Genomic DNA, 23,274 nt, shown 5'->3' with positions numbered 1-23,274 from the left:
AAAAACCTAAACTAACCAAACCTAACCTGTCAAAGAAGCAACAAGTTATACTAAATATGTGTAAAATTGGCCTATGTCTCTATAGTGGGCGGGACATAAGTAACATTGACCACTGCAACATTTATGGGATCACAAAACAGCTGTTTACAATGACTTTGAAAACCAACGGCGTAACTTTATTGATATAGCAGGCGAGACCCAACAATTCGACTAGAATTCTGATACACACAAACCACAAATAAGAATATAAAAATGTGGTTATACAATATTTCATATTTAATAGAATAGTCAATTACTTTGTCATCCATAACCGTAAAAATTCCCAAAGACTGCAACCATTTTATTTTCATTTATTGTCTTGTTTTTTTATCACCAACACGCATTTAGTTTATAATACATCAACAATTAACGTTTGGTACGACCGCAAACATAATTCCATCGACACACACTTATATTGTAACATTAATTTACATTGGAAATCGGCATTAGCACAAACACGTGTTCTGTGCGGTCAGCCTCCGGGTGACAGTTTATTACAGTGTTGCCGACGTATGGCCCCGGCTTGTAACTAAAGAAGGCTCTGCAAGCACTATAAACAAAGCCGTTGCTACGAAACAAAGCACAGGACGCTATACCAGGTGTGCCAATATATATATATATATATATATATATATATATATATATATATATATATATAAATTCTCTACAATGAAAAAATTTCGCATATAAGGCGCAAAATTTGAAACTAACATAGTAGTATCACAGTCTAGTATATACAGTCGCGAAGGTCAATACGTAGTACATCTGCAAACATTAGACAGTTGCTCACCATTAGGATCGCTAATATCGCCTCATTACAGGCAATGCAAAATAGTACCGTCACAGTCTATTGTTTCTAGCCCCCTCAAAACTCAAGCTTCGTGACTGTATATAGTAGACTTTGGTAGTATGCCAGATGAACAGGAGACACGCCCACTTTAAATGTCGCTGTCCATTTAAACCGAAAAAAAAAACCATACTTAGGAATCAGATACAAACTTAAATCATGGCTCATCTGAAATGTAAAGCTTCCTAGATAAATAAAATACGAAAAAATAAACAATTCCAAGATTTTTTGGCTTAACGGGTTTGCAGCATATAAATACAATTATACAAGTAGGCCTATGCTTGCTTTAGGCATTTATTACAATAATTACTGAAATCAATTAATGTAATAAAAATATTTCAACAAGTTTAAACATATTTACGAAGAAATATATGCTTCCTGTAACCGAGCTAAGTGTTTATTGGAAATAACAGTTCGAAATAAGAATATGGTGTTATAGTAGGATTGTTTTATCCATCACCAGTTAAAGACAGAGGCTATCGCACGCTGAGCAGTTGCTTTTTGAAGCAAGACAGTCCCCCAACCTTTTCTGTCCACTCAGATTATGGGGGTAATCGCTGTTTCCGGTTTCTGAGGCAAACATATATGTTGCCATTATTCTTCCCTGAATGCTAACACTAACTGCAGTCTTTCTTAACATGTTCGAACAATTATTCACAAGTGTTTTTATTCGCTGTTTGAAATTCTTCTGTAATTTTATTATTATTATTATTATTATTATTACAATTGTTTTGTGGAGTATATTGTAAATTACTTGGTTTTTTTATAACTCCACGATACCAATGACAGATGAACAGCAATATTAAAGACATATTAACTTTATGAGGCACAATAGTCTAATATTACTGTGCCCAATCCCATACCCATCAAGTCAGTTATATTGCAGGAAATCAAATCAGCCAATATTAGTAATAAATATGCAGTGGAGCTCGCAGCCTCATATGGGCACAAAGTGTTACGACTTCTTCCATACCACTGCATTCTAAATCATTTGGAAATGATCTGGCACCATGTTAGGAAAAACAATATTACCCCGACTTGAGTCTAGTGTGTTAACTTCTGCGTGATGGTATTGCAACAATCGGTCCCCATAATTGGTCCTCCTGTATTCAACATGTAAGAGAATTACATGAAACACGACAGGGACGGTAACCAAAAGAGAGTTGTGATTCATTTAGGAGAGAGTGACGATGAACAGAGGTAAAAGAAGCAAAATGCTGTCGTATTTTATTACATACCACTTTAGGTTTCACTGAGGATTTAGACACGAAATACAAATTAACATCTTTCGATGTTACTTTATTATTATTATTATTATTATTGATAAAAGTATGAATATATATTAATTTGAAGTTGACCATACAATGCTTCTGTAACGGATCTTTATACACACAGTAAAGGCTGGTTCACTATAAACCAGGAACGGAACCGAGAACGCAAATAATGTTAAAATAAATGTATTTAAATGTGAACATTCACAATTAACTATTGTAAATGATCACATTTAAATACATTTATTTTAACATTATTTCCATTCTCAGTTTATTGTGAATCAGCCTTAACTCAAAATTATCCATTCTTTAATTCGGGATTGATTGAATGAAAGTACAATTTGTTGCATAGAAATAAATATACGATTGTATCATACCCATGTGGCGAAGTCAATGTAAAATGTGACAACTGCACACCTACAAATTTCCGCATGCATCCCTTAACAACCGGGGTAGACCGTGCGGCTAAGTTCTTCTAGCATCAAAAGAGACCGACTGGGGATCCTTTGAAAAATCCTACTGTAACTTCCTGCTTGTAAAATAGCAGTTTCTTCAAATCTATGGAAATGTTATACGGATACTAGGCCTACTGTTTTATTAAGTTCTGTATTGCCAGAGAGTAACTTCCCCATATATAAAAAGACCCATTCGAAGTGTGATAAATTTTGAGCTCATGCAAAAAAATCCCACCATCCTAGAAAGAAATGCTGAGTAAAATACTGCAAACAGATAATTTACCCATACTTTTGGAAATATTAAGTTACAATTCAATATGTTTTACGAGATATTGTATTCTGATCCTATCCACTTCTTATTGCTGTAATATCATGGACGACAAATAAGTTATACTTAAAAGACAAGAAATTAGCTTAAGATTTTAATAGAAAACACTTATATCATTGTAAATATATTATAATTATTATTATGTTTAGGAAACCAAGTTTTATATGTCCTACAAAAAAATCTTGTTTAGAAAACAACATTAAATTAAACATATTTTAACTCGAATATTTCTTACTTGCAATACATTTTAAAGAAAAAAAACCACGTAATTAATAAATGATTACTTACATACACTGTAATTACTTCTAAGATTTCAAATTAAAAATTATAATTCACTCTACACACTTTGCATAGCCAAACCAACAGCAGTTATTTGCTGCGCTCTAGCGTCTAAACTGGGCAATGCTCCACGTGAAATTCAATCCTAAGAAAGAGGAATGAGCAAGCATTTACAAAGCCATAAGATGCGATCCAGCAGGCAGTGGTTGTAATACTCAAAATATTTGTAGTTTTATTCTAACAATAATTCCAGTTGCCACTGAATGATGAGAATAATAGATGAGAACAATCAAATTCTACAATATAAATCAAACTTACAAACTCTGATTGTCTCAAGAAAACACCCCAGTAGGCTATTGCAATATTACTGAAAAATTATTTGTAGCTTTATCTTACAATTTTTTGCCCTACAGTGGGTAGATGAGGACTTATCCCACCTTTAAAATGAAATATCACAAGGTAGATGGTATCTTCTGAAATTTCGAAGTGGTGGTCAGTAGTGAAATCAAATATGTAATTATTGGTTTTAAACTTTCCCTTCAATAGCTAAATCGACGTGTTTTGTTTAAATAAACTTGTTTTAACTAGTTGTTGGGCCTAGTTAGTTTCGAAATGAATACACACAAAGGAACTGGATAATACGCATAGTAGACCAACATTGGTAGTCTACATTGCTCACCGGCCACTAGTCATCGGGCCATACCGAGCCATCAAACAAAAGACAATCGAAATGGTGGTAGTAAAATTCGTGACTACATTCTTAAATAATTCACTCCATTAGTCAAGTGCAAGGTTTATGCAGAACAATGGCAGTATTTTGAATGCACCAAAAGAAAATGCAGATCTTAAGGGAACGAACAGGTGAAAAATGTGGAAAAAAATACAAATTTTTGTTTTTATGTTCATAATTTTATTTAAACCTTCTACTTTCATAATATGGCCTCATTTTTTATTTCGGAGCCCTTTAAACCGTGTCACATGACGTTTAAATGTCTGCTTGCACGTGCTTCGTTGCCCTTTAAACGAGCTGTCAGCTCTAAAGTTTATGTTGAGCTTTGTAATTTGAATAAAGCGGGCTAGTTTTTTTTCTGGTGTGTATCTAGTGAAATTAAGTTTGTTGTCACTCCTGAATACACTATCAGCTTGCCTGTCAGCCCTCCAAATACTTTGTTTTGAAACTGTGAACGGCAAAATATTGTTTGTGGATCGTTTCTTCTCGAGTTTGTGCGTTTGTACGTGAATATTCATACTTGTTTTGCTGATTTCGTGTTATTTAGGATGTTATTAAAGTTTTACACTAATTTTGTATTCAATTAGTTGTATATATTAGTGTGAATAAGTTAGTATACGTGCATTAGGTTAGGAATCGTCACAATAACATTCAAGACCACGTGTATAACTCACATTTAGCATTTTAGGCATAGTTTTAGTTTTCTAAACATGAATAGACTAAGTGACATTCATAATAAGTGCAAGAAACTATCAAAATATGCTAATAGGGCTAAAAATTTAGCAAATATAAGGTGAAAGAATGCCAAAACTATTGTGGAATGTGTGCAACAAGAAAATGTGTTAGGCCTAGTTGGTGATAATGAAGATCAAGTGTCAAAAGAACCAAATAATAAACAAAGTGCTAGTGAGATAAAGTTGATAAAATATGGCAACTTGCAGGAGAATTCAAATATAAGTGTCCCCCAGTGTAGTGAAGACTACACATTAGTGCATGTAAATTTGTGGAGTGAACTGTATAAAGGAGTAAAATGTGGTGAATGTGGAATGGATAGTGCAAAAGCTGAGCTTACTGAACCATCAGGCTTTGCATTTAAAGTGATAGTGAAGTGTTATAATTGCAACACAGTGTTGAATGAAATGTATACAAGCCCTAAGGTAGGTAACACTGAGTCAACTCGACCTCCCTTCGATGTAAATAGGAGAATGGTCAACGCCTTTGTTACCATGGAAAAAGGACACTCTGCTATGGAACAACATTGTATGGCTATGGGTATGGCAGGTTTGAGCTCACCATCCTTCAACTCGCACCTGATAAAACTGACGGAAGAAAAACTTGTTAGACAACATGTGTTGAGAAATGCTCACTCTGCAGTTAGACGAGCTCACATGGAAGTGGACAGTTCTATTAGTGATAGTGATGTTATAAATATTGGTGTGTCATACGATGGCACATGAATGAAGCGTGGACATACATCAAAGTATGGTTTAGGTTTAGTCATAGATATTTTAACAGGGCTAGTGTTAGATTTTGAAATAATGTCAAAATATTGCAGTACTTGTGAAAAGACAGAAAAAAAAATGGATGTTGCAAGTGACGAATATAAACAGTGGTATCAAAGTCACAAAGATGCTGGTGTTTGTGAGAAAAATTTTGATGGATCTTCAAATGCCATGGAGATGAAAGCTGCAAAAATTCTCTGGACCCGGTCCATTAGGTTGTGTAATATGAGGTACACAACCTTATTGTCTGACGGGGATGCAAAAACACACCATCACCTTCAGCAGCTTCAAGTTTATGGTGAAGGCATTGACATTAGAAAAGAAGAATGTGTGAACCACGTTGCTAAGAGAGTAGGTAAAGGTCTACAGAATATTGTTAGGGAATGGAGAGGGACAGATTCCTCAATCGGAGGCAAAAAAAAAAAGGGAAGTCTGACTGCAGAAATGATACCTCGACTGCAAAATTACTACAGAAAGGCCATTATTGATAATATCCCCGATGTAAACAAGATGAAGAAAGCCATCTATGCAACACTTGACCATGCAATGTCCACGGATGACAAGCCCCTGCATTCAAGATGCCCTAGTGGTGAAAAGTCATGGTGCTTCTTCAACCGGGCCATTGCGAAGCAAGAAGCTGTTCCGAAGCATGACTTGAAAACCATGAAGACAGTGTTGCGACCTGATGTTGTGGCTAAAATCATGCCAGTGTACTGTAGACTAGCTAGTGATGAACTTCTTAGCAAGTGCACTGCAGGAAAAACTCAAAATGTGAATGAAAGTGTTCATAGTGTGATATGGCGGAAGTGCCCAAAAGAAATTTTTGTATCAAAAAAAAAAACTTGAAGTGGCTGTTACTTCTGCTGTGACTGAATTTAACATGGGTTGTACAGCAAACATTTCCATGAGAGATTTAGTGTCAACAGTAAAATTATCTCCTGCAGCATACAAAATTGGCAATAGGAGAGACAAGTGTCGACTGCAGCAAGCGGCTACTTTAACCAGTGAGAACTTCAAAACAAGCAGGAAGAAGCTAAGTTTGTCAAAAAGTGTCACTGAAAGTAGGAAAAAGCAGCAGGAGGGGTCAACATATCAAGCAGGAGGGTTTTAAGCAATTTCCATAACGTGTAAGTACTCAAACATAGTGTTGTACTTTAAAACTTGATTTTCTCCCTTTTAAATTTTATTACATTTTAACATGTTCAAATTGCTCCATATGATGAATTTCTTAACCAATTGTGATGAAATTTTTACCACAAGCCCACATTACCTAAAGGAAAAAGACTGTCACATGGATTTTTTAAATATTTATTATTTGCCAAGATATAAATTGATTAAGATGCATGAAATTAATTTTTTTCTTTAAATTGGCACTCACCCAGTTTTGAATTTTTTTCTCAGAAACTAAGAAGTGCTAACTAAAAATCATGTGATAGATGTTTTATTATTGTTAGAGGAACTGTTCTATATTTTTTTTTTAAATTCATAATGTTAAGCGTTCATCATGCAGCATTTTTTAAATATTAATTAGTATTAATTGGTAAATAATTAATTTCTTCAAAACTAATTAAGATACATTGATGAAATTTATAGGGATGTTTTAAATACATATCAGCACTCTGTGGTAAAAATTTCAGTCCATTAGCATCACAAATGCATAATTTGAATATTTCACCTGTTCATTCCCTTAAAATAGGTTATCACAACGAAATAAGGGTGGAGGGGGGAGGTGTGTTTCAGGAAGTATCATTCAAATCAAGGAAAGTAAATTTCTGGTTAATGTTCGCCAAAGCATTAAGTACTTGATTATGACGGCGTTGCCGTTTTATTTGTGGTCTAAAGAAAATACTTAGTCTTTTACGATGAAATCTTTTAGCAGCCATGAAATTATTCACTGCTTTCATAATATTGTTTATCAATATTACTAAACAAAAACTATCATAAGGGCCATGACCGACAGGATCATCTTGGCTGTCTGCACATGAGCAGACTTGGTTAATAAAAACTTAAACTAACTGAACCTAACCTTCGTATATGCAAGATGTGTAACTAGAGCAAGAAGGAATCATCTTGATTTGATCTGGAATGTACTGTACACAATAAATAAATCAAGTAAGGATCACGCTGCCACTGCATGAGAAGTCAGCACATGCGCCACAGCAAAACTGTTCCTGTTGTAGCCCCTCATCTAATCCATGTAATCTACTTTCAATATTTATGCAAATACATCTTGTCGCTAACAGTGGTGCTATCTCTCAGTGAAGTTCAGAACAGAGGAGGTAGAGAGAGAATTTCTTCTTCTAACAATGTCACAGACCTACGTCATGTACTTATGATGGCAACATTGTGTACTTAGTTCAATTTGGTCGTAACCGTACTAGCACAGTTCAAACTACCATAGCAAATTCTACAGTTTAGTGTATATAAATATTTGAGATGTGCACATAAATATCACTCAATGTGAAATAAAAAATAAAGAACATAACTACCTGTCGAAGTACAGCTCCTCATATTTCACTATACTAGGAGCAGAAGAAATCGGTGGGTTTGGCAAACCCCTATTTCTCTACCCCGACTCCTACACACCTCAGAACCTACTTGGTGTATGGTCCTGTCCAAAATAACTTTCTCCTCCATTCGAATGCATTCATACGTTTTTTACTACAGGAAAACTTAGGAAATAAATAAAATAATAACCTAATTTGTAGTAATTACAAATAGGACCTACGTTCTTTACTCAATATTATCATTACAATATATCGAAAGTTAAGCCATTTCACAAATGTAATAAAGTGTAATGTAAACCTAATATAAATAAAATATTCAGCATTACACAAATATTTTGTATTTATGTATTTTCAGAATATTGTGTTGAAATAGTAAACACTAAATAATGGTTTATGCACTATACTTACTAACTTTATAAATCACGATAAAATTAAAAATTAAAGTACAAAAAATTAATGCATGCTTACTGTTTGTGGAATATGTATATTATTATAACATTAACGAGTTTCGTAATGAAAGCACACTTACGAATAGCTTAGCTTTCTTTCTTTACCTTGGTTTAACCTCTCCCTTTTAGGTTCATTTATACGACCCATGCCACACGGGCCTTACAGGACCACGACTTGTCGGAGGAGGAATTAATCTATTGGATCACATACATACTTTTTTGACCACACAAGGACATGGAGGGCCTCCCTGGATGAGGGATCAGCTCAATGCCAGGGCCACCTCCGATACAACACAAACATTTAAGACAGTACACAGCATTCATTCACACATGAAAGGATTAAGCGAAGGATCGCTGTCCATGGCCGGACTCTCAAGACAATCCCAGCATATGCTTGGAAATAACTGAAGAAACCATGAAAAATCTCAGTTAGGATTGTCGGCCCCTAGGATCGAACACCAGACCTCCCGAATGCAAGGCCAACCCTCTACCAAGCCGCTAGCCCGCTCAGAATGGCTTAGCTTAATAAAATAAATAACACAATAAGTATGGCACAAAAAAAATCGTTTTATAAATTGGGCACTCAGCACTATTCTGATTCTATGCAGTGAGTTTCATTCAATCTTGTTTATGCATCTGTATTATTGAAGTCCATCAATCATTCAATACAAAAAATGTTGAAATAGCATATATTCAATGAAAAAAAAAAGTCGATAAAATAGTCGCCAGTCACAGTTATATCTACACAAGTTAAAGTATTATTGACAAATTATTAAATAATATTTCATCTTATGATCCTAATAATATTTTATTTCCAAACGTAATGTATTTACCCAATTATAACTGACACTGGAGCTCCTAAATTTTAGCAGTTAAGAATATGTAGTAGACTGCAATATAATATTCCATTTGACAAAGATATAATTAGTATACCAATTAAGAAATTTACCTTATTCCGTGAACAATTTCTAAAAAAATTAAATTAACTTAGTAATAATCTTCAACAATCTAGATAATGAAACAATTTTCCATTGTTAATGTCTTAAATAAACAACTTAATATCTCTCGTATAAAATAAAATGTTATAATATCTGAAAAAAATATATATTACTAATTTATGTGTAAAATTCCATATTATCTACATCTGTCCGTGTATTCTTTAAATAAATATATGTAAAATTACCAATGTAAATTACAAAATTTGTAATTTTAGCTGCTACACACATTTTATAAATTATTATTTATATCAGCACAAGTGTACAGTTAAGGAAATGCGATATATGATGGAAATCATCTTTATCAGTAACAAGCTTCTTGTATTCTACTGTCTTATTTGGATACAAAAAAGATGGCTCCATATGATCATCGATTTTTTTGCTATTCCTCCCCCTTCTGCACAAATTCTCTGGACCGATTGTAAAAAAACCGCCACAGGCCTTTGACAGTGACTGTCTGCCCTCACAGTTCTTGCAAGAAACAGAGAAGTTGATAAATAAAACCTTTAGTACGGTTTCTGATATCAGGGCCCAACTGAGACATGATGGCGATTACAGTACTCTAGATGATTAGTAGCTGTTTAAAAATACTGTTTATTATGAGATATATTGTATTTACGAACAAACTGCAGCACAGTTGTAACACAGACGAGCACTTGTCAATAACTAATATTCAAACAAAACGACAGGAAGGTCTCTTTGTTCAGGTCATAAACCGCTAGAGAAAGTGTGGAGTGAGTTGTTTCCATACCAAACCAAAAACCTGCCTATTGATTCTGCCTGTACTATAGTGAGAGCAAATATGATTAGTGTTATTTTACACATCGTTGTTGTTTAGTCAACTGTCCAAAGCCAGAAGATAATGGGATAGGGTGGTCAGTTCCTTTCCCCTCCATTGCATACATCACTGACTAGTAATATATTACACTAGTCAGACTTCAGATGTATACAAACACTTGTTCTTCCTCTGACACAATCATCAAGTGAGAGGTGTACTGCCTGATAAAATAGATGTATCAACCATAACCTCAATCAGACATAGGCTATTTTTACATATTATAAAGAAATTAAAATCAAAAAGTTTTATACAATAGATTTATTGAAATTTCTTTGAAGTTCAGGTCTTCAACATTTTTCAGTGTTATTTCTAATCTCTCATCATCTTTTCCTTCTGACGAGCCAATTTCTTCTTTGACACCTTCTTCTTCGTAGGTTCCTCCTCAGTAGCTTTGGCAACCACTTCTTCCTTCTCAGTCAGGACAACTTCAATGTGACATGGGGAGCTCATGTAAGCTATAACAACATATTATCATACTGAATATCATATTATTTAACAACACATGCATTAAACATGAATTTAGTTAATATACTGATGTAAAATCTCTAGTAAATTTCACAGATGGCCAAATAGAGTGACAACATACTACTTGTTCTACAAATATTCAGTTTTGCACATTTCTATTATGTACCCTTTGGAATGGAGGGGTTACATGCTGTTCAGTCTACGTCCAGGAAACACTGCATGGACAGCCTACATCACCCTTTTTCCCCTTATTTCTATCATGGAAAAGAAGATAGTTTCTAATGCTTTCAGATATGAAAAAACAAATATATTTCTGGAATTTCACAATTCATGTTTAATGTTTCGATAAGTTATATTGATTAATCATATACAATTTTATTTTCAGTCTGAAACTGATCTATTTCTTGAAATGAATCAATAAAATGCAAGAACAGAATCAGTAAAATGCAAACATCCTAAGACATTTTCCTGTACCCAATTTCAGGATTCTACACCCAGTCTTCATTCTTCTCTATTCTCTCATGGCCCATTTTCTAATCCCCTTTCCCTCAATATTCTAATGTTAAATGTTATGTTTTATTTAACGATGCTCGCAACTGCAGAGGTTATATCAGCGTCGCCGGATGTGTCGGAATTTTGTCCCGCAGGAGTTCTTTTACATGCCAGTAAATCTACTGACATGAGCCTGTCGCATTTAAGCACACTTAAATGCCATCGACCTGGCCCGGGATCGAACCTGCAACCTTGGGCATAGAAGGCCAGCGCTATACCAACTTGCCAACCAGGTCGACTCAATATTCTAATAATTATTATTCCTTTTGTCCTTATCAATTTTGGTCTTCTCTCTTTTTTCTTCGTTCTTATAATAAAATTGACATTACATATGCTGTAATTTGTTCAATTTATAAATTTAATCGTACAGACAGTAGTGACCACAGTCAAAAAAAGGTTGGACACTCTTATACCATATATGTACATTATTCCATCATGTATCACACTCTTGGTATGATCATACTCAAGAAATGATTATCAGTAACCCAATATGTTTGTTGCACTAACATGACACAAAATGTATATCTCAGGATGAAGTACACTACTCAACAATACAACTATTTGTATTATAAGTATGATACAAATGAGTTATTACTGATAGCAATGTTGAATGTTTTGTGGGTGAAATGAGGATCACTCCATAATTACATATATTTTTTTTAATCGAATGCCACCAGGTTGTCTTTTCGACATTTCTGGTCTTCTCTCCTGCCCGTGGCTTAGTTGTAACCCACTTCTGAGGTTGGGGTGCCTGGAAGGCGGAGTTACATTACCCCGATGATGTGTTAGGATGATTATGATAATGTGGTGCCAGGAGAGGTCTTAAATCTAAACTTAACCTAAATTCCAGACAATGGACGAACACAGGAATAATCCCCTTTAAGGAAAAATTCCTGTGCTCTAACCGGGGATCGAACCCGGGACTTCATGAACTATAGCTCTGACCACTAGACCATGAGGCTTGTATGTTTGTGTTGCTTAAAAATAGAAGTATACAATGTATTTATATTATCTTAAACTACTTACGGTTAATTCTTCCATGGGCTCTGTAAGTCCTCCTCCTCAGGCATGGTGCTCTGTTTACTTGAATGTGATCAATTACCAAACGATCAACATCCAAACCTTTATAATCTGCATTTGATTCTGCATTCTTCAATAGCTGTAGCAAGAATTCAGCTGATTTCTTAGGCCAGCGGCCTTGAGTTGTTTTCCATTGCTTGGCCTAATAGAAATAAAATTTACGGATTTGAGCCAGAAATAGTACTTCAGTGAAGTAACATATTTACATAGAACAAAAAATAATATTGAAATTATATGACATTCTTAAAATCAATAAGAAATGATAACACTAAATATTAATAAAACACAATTTTTAATAATCACAGAAAAGAACAAAATATAAATGCTTTACAATGACTTAAAACATTGTATGATTTGAACCTACATGCCAGCTCATAACAAGAAAAATAAAAAGGGTAAAATCAAACTGTTTCAATCCAATAAACAGGTTTCCTTTCCCTTTGCCTTCCCTGAAGATGGATCTTGTCTTAAGGGAATATAGCAGTGAAAAGAATAGGGCAAAAGGAAAAAATATAATAATAATAATAATAATAATAATAATTTTAAAAAATTCCGCATACTGCTGATAGATGGCAGCACTGTAACCCATTTTTCAAATTGCACACCACTTTGGCAGGCCACACTGTACATGTGTAGTATCTGTGAAGAGTTATGTCTTGTACTAGGGTGAGTGTATGTGTAAGTGAATTGTAGGGAATGGGTGAGGATGAAGGCGAGGAAGGGAGAAGGGCAAACCAGTGTCACCACATAGCCTACTCCTGTTGAATATCACCAAGGGGGCCGCCAGGCTTAACGTCCCCATCCAACGGACAAATCACTATCAACATATACCTTCTGTTCACATGCACTGTGGAGAGATTTGGGATTTAACCCAGGCATACTGGTACACAATTTAGTGATTAGAAGTTGTGCATTGCCATCTCTCCTAGTCCCGAGATAGAAATTTTACATGAAAATCTGATCCTGCCAAGAATTATTCTCAAATCTCCTGTATATATGATGAGAACCAATAAACGATCATTGCGCCACTTTGCTGAAAGTGGTTGAAGGGGAAAATTTCGGAAAAAAACCCAACCAGGATTTGAACCAGGTCCCACAACCAGACATACTGTTACAGGGGTGAACATAATACATATTTTAAAATCGATATTAAAAAATTGATATTTTAGAATTCTATCCACAGGAATTTGTTAGGCCTATATTACACTATCAAATTTCTGTGTCACAGAAGTTTGATAAAATATTTTACAGTGTAATATAGCATCTTTGATCACATCTAGTTGTGACATAGTTCTGTGATAAAAGTTATGGTCATCATCATACCTTTGATAAAATCTTTGACTAAAAAGAAAGAAAATGGCGGACATTAAGTACATATGGTCTGTATAACAGAAATGTGAAGGGCCATCAGCCACTTGGGATGCTGTGCTTAATGACAATAAATCATAGATTATATATCATATCATATATCATATATATCATATCATATACGGTCTGTGAAACCACACGACTTTTAACATCACATTATGAGTTACATGAAATGTTACGTCATCCAATCTTAAATACTGAGTATAGGATTTTACATCTTCACACTTAAGTTCTCTCAATAGAATTTGAAGGATTCCTTTTGTATCTCTTCTCCCTGCCCAATCTCTAACCCAAATATGTTTTTTCTTTTATTTCTTCTCCAGTATTAATGCAATAACCATTACTGCACTTACAGTTGCAACATGCATAGAACTGTCATGGATTGGTTGTTAGAACTGTGATGAAAGATGTGATAAAAGCTTTGATATAGTGTAATATACCCAAAATCAGACATTTGATCATATATATTTGATCAAAAATGTTCTCATATTCTGTGACACAGAAATTTGATAGTGTAATATAGGCCTTAGATATAACACAGAACAAATATGTACAAAATTTTAGCTCCATATTTCTAACACATCATGAAAAAATGTTCCATATCTTCTGCAATAGGTTAGGCCGATTTAGAAAGAACTGGACTTATTGTAAAGCTACCATATAGTAAACAAGGTCCAAAATACATTCACTTTAAATAACCATATCAAATTTCCGATCATTAGCTCAAAAACTGTGGGCTTTGTGATCAATGAAGCGAAAATCTGAAAACAGAACAGAGAAGTTCCGCCCACTATCTACTTCACTAGTTCACCAGGCACACTAGCAGAAAAGCATGGAAACAGGTGTTTAGGGACACCTAGCAGATAAAAGTAGAACTGAAAATACCATCTAGAAAGCAAAAATAGAATTACATTCTGTGTCTCCATTCTTCTCTCCTCTATCTCTTTTATTTCTACACTTACAGTGGGATTCAATCTGTCGAAGTTGCCTCCCGAACACATGCTACTGGTAACAAGTAAAGCTTTAGACCACATGGCTACAAAAGCACATGACAAAGAAGGAAAAATTAATCTACTTATGTTTAACATAAGAGGAATGCGACAGTGTGGACGTCCAACAGTGTTACTGTCACAGGTAAATGTTGTGTTATGCGAAGTACGGTCATTTTAAATGTGTTATTGGTGTAATTGTTACCATGTGAAGGCAGTCAAATGCACACCTAATTTTGGCAGAAGTGAGCTAGTTAATACGTGAATTTTGACCACATGAGTGTAAAATGTACATCGAATTTTGGCGGGCTTAGGTTTGTTGTAGCAGAGTTAGAGCTAGGGAGTGAGCCCCAGAGCAGGGGGTAGAGAGACAGCACACAGTAGACAGAGAGCTGCTGATGCTGTGCGAGAAGAAGCTGTGAGAATGGGATAAGCTCCCCTACCACTGTTCTGTTCTTTCAGATCCAGCCTCAATTAAATATAATGTGCATTCAGACAGACACCTCCCTTAAGAGACTGGGACAATTCCATGAAAATGTCAACCTACACTCTAAAAAAATAAATCTCTCTGCAGAGCTCAAATTCCTTTATTGATTGTTATATTGGAGCCCAAAGTTCATGAAGATGGGTGTCAGTGTAATATGTACTGCCAGTATTTTCATCTTGTAGATCAAATAACTCCATTATTTGTGTAAGAATATCGGTCTTGACTATAGCATAAGTATCCATAGAGTATGAGAAATAAACCCATTGCATCAATATCCATGTAAAGTAATAGATATCAGAAACAGATGCACTTAAAAAACCATGTGATTGTATGGGCGATTCCGTTACTTTTTTTATTGTATAGGTTCCGTTTTTGCAAATGTAAATCTCCAAATTTGTCTACAAAACTAAGTTTTCTAACTAAACACTACTGTCAATTTAAAACAGACATTTTAATGGCAGCTTAGCAATAAAGCTTGGTAATGGAATCACCTTGTCGTAACGGGATCATCGTATTAGTAGCAAGTCATACTGATGCAAAATAATACATATAGCTCTATTAGCAATCATCATTACAATGATTTTGGGACCTAGCACTATCTGATGAGTAGTAAAGTTCCATAATTTATTTTTGCAAGCTATATGATAAACACTAAAACATGAAAAGTCTCAGAGTTGTGAACCAGCAGGAAATATAGACTGCTCATTGGAATCACAACCAAGTGACCATCTTTACAGCATGTGTATAAGCTGCTGCAACTTCTCTTTCTTTGTCTTGGTGTCTGAAGAGCTGACACATGACAAACGTTCAGTGAATGATTTCCTTAAATTGTTGTTTCAAGAGCTATATCTACTGCAAGATGATGCAACAAGTCTGAAATTCTTTTCTGATAGTACAAAGAGCTGTTTTAAATAACAATATTTGTTTCAAAATATTTTTTATGAAGAATTTGTTCTCAAATATCTAGGGTGGAATTTTTTTTGCCAGTAGTCAAAGCAAAGGTGCTGTGGAGGGCATCGGTGGTGAGATCAAAAAGAAGCATGGTTGGCAATTTTATCATGTGTTGTATATGTAACTGATGATGAGTCTTTTTTTCAATATTGCGCTGCCAAGTATACAAAAATTAATACCAGATTTCTGCCATCTGCTACCATAGAAATTAACAGGTCCAAGGAGAATAATGTGCAATGGAGTCATCCAACTGCCAGTGTCATTGTTTACAAACTAAAAGAACATCCATTTGTTGATGAGCTTGTTGATTCTACAAAACTGGTAGCAGTACAGAATGTGGTCACATTCTCAATTAGAATTTTCAGTGGAAACTTGCTATGGGCCCATTTATGCTGGTAAAATACTGTGGGAAAAAAGTCAATAAAATTATATATTGCACAAATAACTACATCATCTGGAACAGAATACGAAATTCTCGATCTCCATCATTATAATGAAAAAGCAGAAACCTATATATTTCCCATGAGGAAGACCGTCGTTGGGAGGATATCAATCACATTACAACCCTTGCAGAACAACCTCACATTCAAGCTGCTGACAACGTATCCATTGTGTGTTCAGTATTGTAGATGGTCAATAGATTAATGGACTGCCTATTATAATAAATTGTGAAGCTGTTCTGTTCCAATAATGATGTACAATTTATAAGCGTTTAAGTTTTGCAATTTCAACATTATGATACATTTTGTTTTTCTGGTATATTTTTGTCTCATAGTTCATGAATATATAGTAAATTGTAATTAATATTTGTAATACTGATGATTTAATGCCATTAGACATCAGGGGTGCTATTCATAGACATTTCACAGCACGCGCTACGAGCATACTAAGCTAGCCCCGGCTTTCGACTGGTTACTTGTACAGAATTCAAATCATATCCTATCGCTAACACTGGTTTATGAATACGAAAAACGCTAATCATCCACCGGAAACCCGTGCTAAGAATGTCTATGAATACGGCCCCAGGTGATTCCATTACATTGAGGATTCTTAGCATAGTTCTTATAGGTGATGATGCAAATATTCAAAACTTCCACTAATAGAATCAGTCTTAAGTACACTATTCTAAACTGTATAACAGTTGTGTGTGTTTTTCCACGTTTCACAGAAATCTGGATATTCTTTTCCATTCCCGCATGCCCAGTTGACATATGGGTGATTCCGTTATGTTTCTAGATGTCAGAAAAATAAAATCTCGTATATTCCCATTCTAAAAGTAGCCACGTGAGCAACATAACATTTCTGTATTTCCACCTCCACTATACTTATCATCTGCACCTGCACTATTTCTAAACATGTAGATCATTTTGTCAAATAGGTGATTCCGTTACGAATGGAATTGTCCTCTTAATTATTACATCCTACGTCACACACAATATTTCGGTAATTTCCTAGAAGACGGGCAAAATCCAACATGGCTGACGAAAACTACCAAAAACTTTCTGCCACTATGAAGTCCAAATGTCACCAAACATCGCAAAATCAAAGATGAAAAATCAAATATATATTCGTATTTTTAAAGAAGAACAAGCCCTCCAAAAAATGAAAATATATTTAATTTTTCGCCTTTGATTTTTTTTTGGCGTTTCGTGGCATTCGAACTTCGTAGTTAGTAGTACTTTTCTGGTAGTTTTCGTCCGCACTTTACCCCCAAAAAACACAAAAAAAAAAACATAATAATTTATCACCTTATCAAATAAAATTCAATTCTCATTGACGTCTTCATCGACAACCACTTCACTTCCAGTATAAATGACACAGGCTTTAAGGCAATCTAACCTTAAACCATGCAGATCTAAACCAACACTTCGTCGTACAGTCAACTGTGCATAAATAAACCACGTCTTTACACTAAATGAAATTCTCTTCGAACACTTATTACACCATAACATCTACAGAAAATTCAGTACACAGAAAAAACAGTTTTCTCCTCAACATTCAACACAATCCTTAATCACCAGCGAAAGAACTAAACCAAAATCGACACAAAATTTAATAAATAATTTCAGAACACGGATTCCTTCCTTTCCCTCTTACTTCAAAGTTCCAACCTTGTGCACACAAAATAAATCATTGGCACTGAAAAGTGCCTTTTCGTAAGCATGATGATGCGCATTCGACAAATGCAGACAAATCTACAATGTAACATCACTCACGTCAAACAACCAGGAACAACTGACAACATCATTATCCATTCAAAATTAATGAAAATTCTAGAATAAATTACAACTATAACCAAACAAATCGAAAGAAAATCATAAAATGACAAACTTTCAATAGCCGTAGCCATCAGACACAACATAACACCACTCACGTCAAACAACCAAGAACAACTGATAACGTCATTATCCATTAAAAATTAACGAAAATTCTATAACAAATGACAACTATAACCAATCAAATTAAAAGAAAATCACGGCGACACCTAGTATAAAAAACCTAGAACTAACATGTAAAAGTCACTAAAAGATCACCAACATTTAACTCTGAAATAAAAAAAGTTGGTAATACGTACTATATTCAACCAAGTCCAGTCTTCTATGAAATTACCAATATTTCTATTTCATTTCAACACTTTAAATTGGGTGGCAGTAATAATAGGTCTACATCTGCATTTAAATTGTCAAGAAACTGGTACTCCTGCGCCTCACGCGCATGTTTCAATTTACAACTTTTACCGAGAAAATCAACTGTATTATCAATGAGAATTCTTAACCATTCAACACTCCAGTTCATCTAATATTCATGGTAAAAAGAAAAATAGACGTCCCTATATCAAATCTTTGTCTTATGCTGCCATCTCATAACATATTTCATAGTGGGCGCACTTAAAAGTGCGGGGCACGGGTATGCTGAATATTTAAATATCTCCGAACTTAAAAGTGCGGTAATCCAACTTCCCATCGGAGGTGGTAGGATTAGGACAAACAAACCCACACAAGCAGTTGGAAAAAAACATTCGAATACTGTACATACCAGTACCAAGTTCTTACTGGTTAAAATAGAAAATAGGGAGAGGAGATTTTGCAATCGTTTTATTTGAATACTTTCCTTTATTATTGTTACATCTGCGGGATAATAGGCCTGACATTCAATTGTGTCATTTTTACATGAACACTTGTTACTAACCTACTCTTCAAACTACCTAACTTTGTCACTGACAATGGAACTTCTTCACACGAAGGGTGAGGGAGATAGAAAAAAAAATTCTATTCTTCCTGCTAAGAACGCATTAAATGATAAAAGGAAATATTAAATATCAATGTGACTCACAAAATAACTAAAAATATCATGTTCACTACAATCCATGGGAATTCAGCCAAAATTAGAATCAGAATGTCCGCATGTGCAATTTCGGACATTAGGCCTATATTTCGACTAACGTAGGTAGTAGGGCTACCCATCACAGCTGATTTCTCGGAAACTATAAAAAAAATAACATTACAAGATTACGGTAATTGATTTTATTACATATTGATTATGAACTACAGCAGCATTCCAACTAATGAAAGATTAGTGCTCAGTGACCTACTGACAAATTCGAAAGGTGATAAACAATATAAAATGTATAGGTACCTGTGCACATCTTCCAACACCACCATTGAATCGTCGAAATGGAACACATTCCTTATGCTCAATAACGTTCTTCAGATACCTCACAGCTCGTCTAAGAGCCATTCTGCGTAAAGTCATAGCCGTTTCTCTTGTATTCTAGAAACAAGTTTCAAACAAAATACACGTGTTAAACTAATAGGGCTACGAAACTTTCATACAATTTCAGAACACTACTGCTTGGAAACACAAGGTTCAAATTAGAGGAAGAGAGAAAAAAAATTCTATCCTCATAAAAAACCAAAAGCAGTACAGTACTTACACCCAGATAATTACCATAGTTACATAGACAATTTTAATTTGCTGAGGTTAAGTAACAGTCGTTGGATTACCCAATCGTTCTCCATGTAGATAGTTGTAAAAAAATAATTACCTTAAAATGTACTCGTAGGTTAGAGCCACGAGCCTTGCAAGATTTCGTCGCATTATCGGGTTCACGGGAATATCGCCCCATCTTCAACCTAAATAAAAGTAATTACACGCGTTACAACCTTAGTTTGAAAACATAGACAAGCTGAAGCAATAAGCACCCACTTCTTCCAATATAATTAAAAAAATAATGCTACTAAACATAAAATATGTGTAATTATTTCAACATATTTTATTGGGTTTTAATATTTCCAAATGAAATCGGAAAATATTTGCACACTACACAGATGAATTTAGATTTAATTCCAATCACATGTTACATTACCTCTCATATGAACACCACCAACCGGAAGGAAGTTCCTAATTTAACTATTTGGTTGGTACTACCACAGTCTAAAATATGTATTAGACTGTGGTACTACTGTTCACAACAGTGTCACCACGGAGCACGAATGAAATTACCCTAACATTATCAAAATTTTACCCTAAATTACCCTAGATTTAAAAAAATACACAATAAAAAAAATGACATCAAATTATTTTCACACCTACTTACATGACGTCAGATTACAAAATGCGTCGCTACTTTCTCGCTAGCCACGACAAAATGCTGATAACGAATGGAGGCAACATAGCCTTGTTGATCATGAATCTTTTTTAGCATGGATGAATTTGTATTCATCCATGTCTTTAGGTTTCAACTTCACTGATCATGAATCTTTTAAGTCCAAATTCTGATTCATATGCTTTAGATTATTGAAAAATCAAGTCCATTTTAAGGTATGGTCACACATCGGTACTTTTGCTGCACAGCTTTTCTACTGCAGCTGCAAATTTTTTTTTCTTTTCCACTTTGTTACGCTTTCCAGATTCCTGCTCTAAAAGGCTTACAGCTTATGTTTGAATGAACAGTAATTCAGAGAATAAAGCCCAGAGAGAGAGACTCCTGTCCTGTATCCTGCATAATGGTAATGTAGGCATTGCACTGAAAGATTTTAAGGTACACCTTTACATACAAAAAATGTTGTTTTGCATTTTTGCTCTGTAAAATTTTTATACAATTGCAAATGGTACCAGAAAGAGGATAAAGTCAACAGATCCCTTGATATTATGTCTAAATTGTTTATAAAAATTATTTTGTTCATAATTTTGACATACAACTTGAAACATGATAGCTCATGCAGTTTTTAAGATAGAGCCACAGTTTCTTCACTGTTTTATAGCTAAAACTATTCTTTAATGCCTGACATATAGCTATTTTTTATTTTCATTTACATTAATTAAATATTACCATATATGTAACTTATACTAATACTTTTGATGTTGCATAAATCGGTTATTTCCAAGAAGTCGTCGCTGAACGATTAACATCGTTTATAGTTCACTTCTATTGTTACACAACAAGATGGATGCACTGAACGATTCACATCATTTATACTTCACTTCTGTGAACGATTCCATTGTCTATTGTTACACAACATTTTCAAGATGGATGCTAATGCTAATGTTGCGCTATAAACCAATTTTCGGCAATCTAATGTAAAAGACTGCCTACAAATATTTGGAAAGTTTCAGAGAAAATACACAAATTCAATCTTCTAACACGATTTTTTTGTTTTTAAATTAAGTAATTTGCTGGGAGGCATCGTCAGATATATAGGCCACTCTTACACTAAACCTGGAGTAATTTAACCTTATTAATCAAATAAATGATTCTACTTACTGTTTTTTATATGCTCACCTGTATGTAATTTCTATTTTATACATATTTCTTTGTTATTTTCCATCCAAAGATAATTAAGAACGATGAATATTACTTAATATCTCCTATCTTTCTTCAAATAGTGTTTATATGCCATGATAATTTTCATTTGTTTTCATAAGTTAACAATGATGCACATTGGAAGCAACATATAAGAAATTATTTTCCTACACAATCCACGCTATATTCACGTTGTTTTGGAATTATTAATCGAAGATGGTTTGCTTATTGTTTATTACACGCACATTTGTACGTAATTTCTATTCCATACTTTTTTTTCTATCCCCCGATCATTAAGAATGGTGAATATTGTTCATGCTTGTTTCCTGTATTTCTTAAAATAATGTTATGTGGCATGTTAGTTTTTATTTGTCGTTATTTACGTAAAAATGATGCGCCAAAAAGTAAAAAATAATAATAATTTCGTACTCACTCCACATCCTATGTATTCACATTTGTTTTTCAGTGATTTATTAAAGAATGTACCGGTATTTAAAAGACTAATAATTTAGAAACATGTTACATAAATCATCCTTGTGCCAAAAGAGAATGCTCCCTGGACCAAATTGTCGTATTTTGCAGTGGTCGTCAGTACTCGCTGAAATGGGTAATAATATAATATAATTGTGTTGCACGTAGCAAGCGGGGTATTGGGGCTGCAAGCCCCGATGATGATCTGACGTGTAGCACATGATTCAAAAAGCGGGGTATCGGGGCTGCAAGCCCCGATGATGATCCGACGTGTAGCACATGATGCAAAAAGCGGGGTATCGGGGCTGCAAGCCCCGATGATGATCCGACGTGTAGCACATGATGCAAAAAGCGGGGTATCGGGGCTGCAAGCCCAGATGATGATCCGACGTGTAGCACATGACGAAAAAAAAAGCGGGGTGTCGGGCACTGAAAAGTGCCTTTTCGAAAGCATGGTGATGCGCATTTGACAAACGCAGTGTATGTACTTGCTAATAATCCCTTTTTATTTATCGTTATTTACGTAAAAATGATGCGTCAAAAAATAAAAATTTCGTACTCACTCCACTTCCTATATTCACATTTGTTTTTCAGTGATTTATTAAAGAATGTACCGGTATTTAAAAGACTAATAATTTAGAAACATTTTACATAAATCATCCTTGTGCCAAAAGACAATGCTTCCTGGACCAAATTATCGTATTTTGCAGTGGTCGTCAGTACTCGCTGAAATGGGTAATAATATAATATAATTATGTTGTACGTAGCAAGATCGATTATTCAATTGATAGGATATTTTATGAGGTTGTCACGACTGAGATATCTATTGTCAATTGCTTTTATTTGTCAGAAGGCCTTGACTGACGAG

At 34.6% G+C, this 23,274-nt stretch overlaps 1 protein-coding gene across 1 annotated transcript; it reads right to left on the bottom strand.

Annotated features, from left to right (window-relative positions):
* Positions 1–10,483: 10,483 nt before the first annotated feature.
* On the bottom strand, positions 10,484–20,642 carry RpL17 (ribosomal protein L17). Its single transcript, XM_069839694.1, has 5 exons — positions 20,499–20,642; positions 20,178–20,265; positions 19,769–19,903; positions 12,284–12,479; positions 10,484–10,695 (listed from the first exon to the last, which is right to left on the bottom strand). Exons 2-5 carry the CDS (start codon positions 20,256–20,258, stop codon positions 10,550–10,552), a joined length of 558 nt encoding a protein of 185 aa, XP_069695795.1. The 5' UTR covers positions 20,259–20,265; positions 20,499–20,642; the 3' UTR covers positions 10,484–10,549.
* Between the last annotated feature and the right edge of the window lie 2,632 nt (positions 20,643–23,274).

The sequence above is a fragment of the Periplaneta americana genome, chromosome 11, assembly GCF_040183065.1.
Source record: "Periplaneta americana isolate PAMFEO1 chromosome 11, P.americana_PAMFEO1_priV1, whole genome shotgun sequence".
NCBI classification, from domain to species: domain Eukaryota; kingdom Metazoa; phylum Arthropoda; class Insecta; order Blattodea; family Blattidae; genus Periplaneta; species Periplaneta americana.
This window is presented reverse-complemented; position numbering and strand designations above follow the sequence as displayed.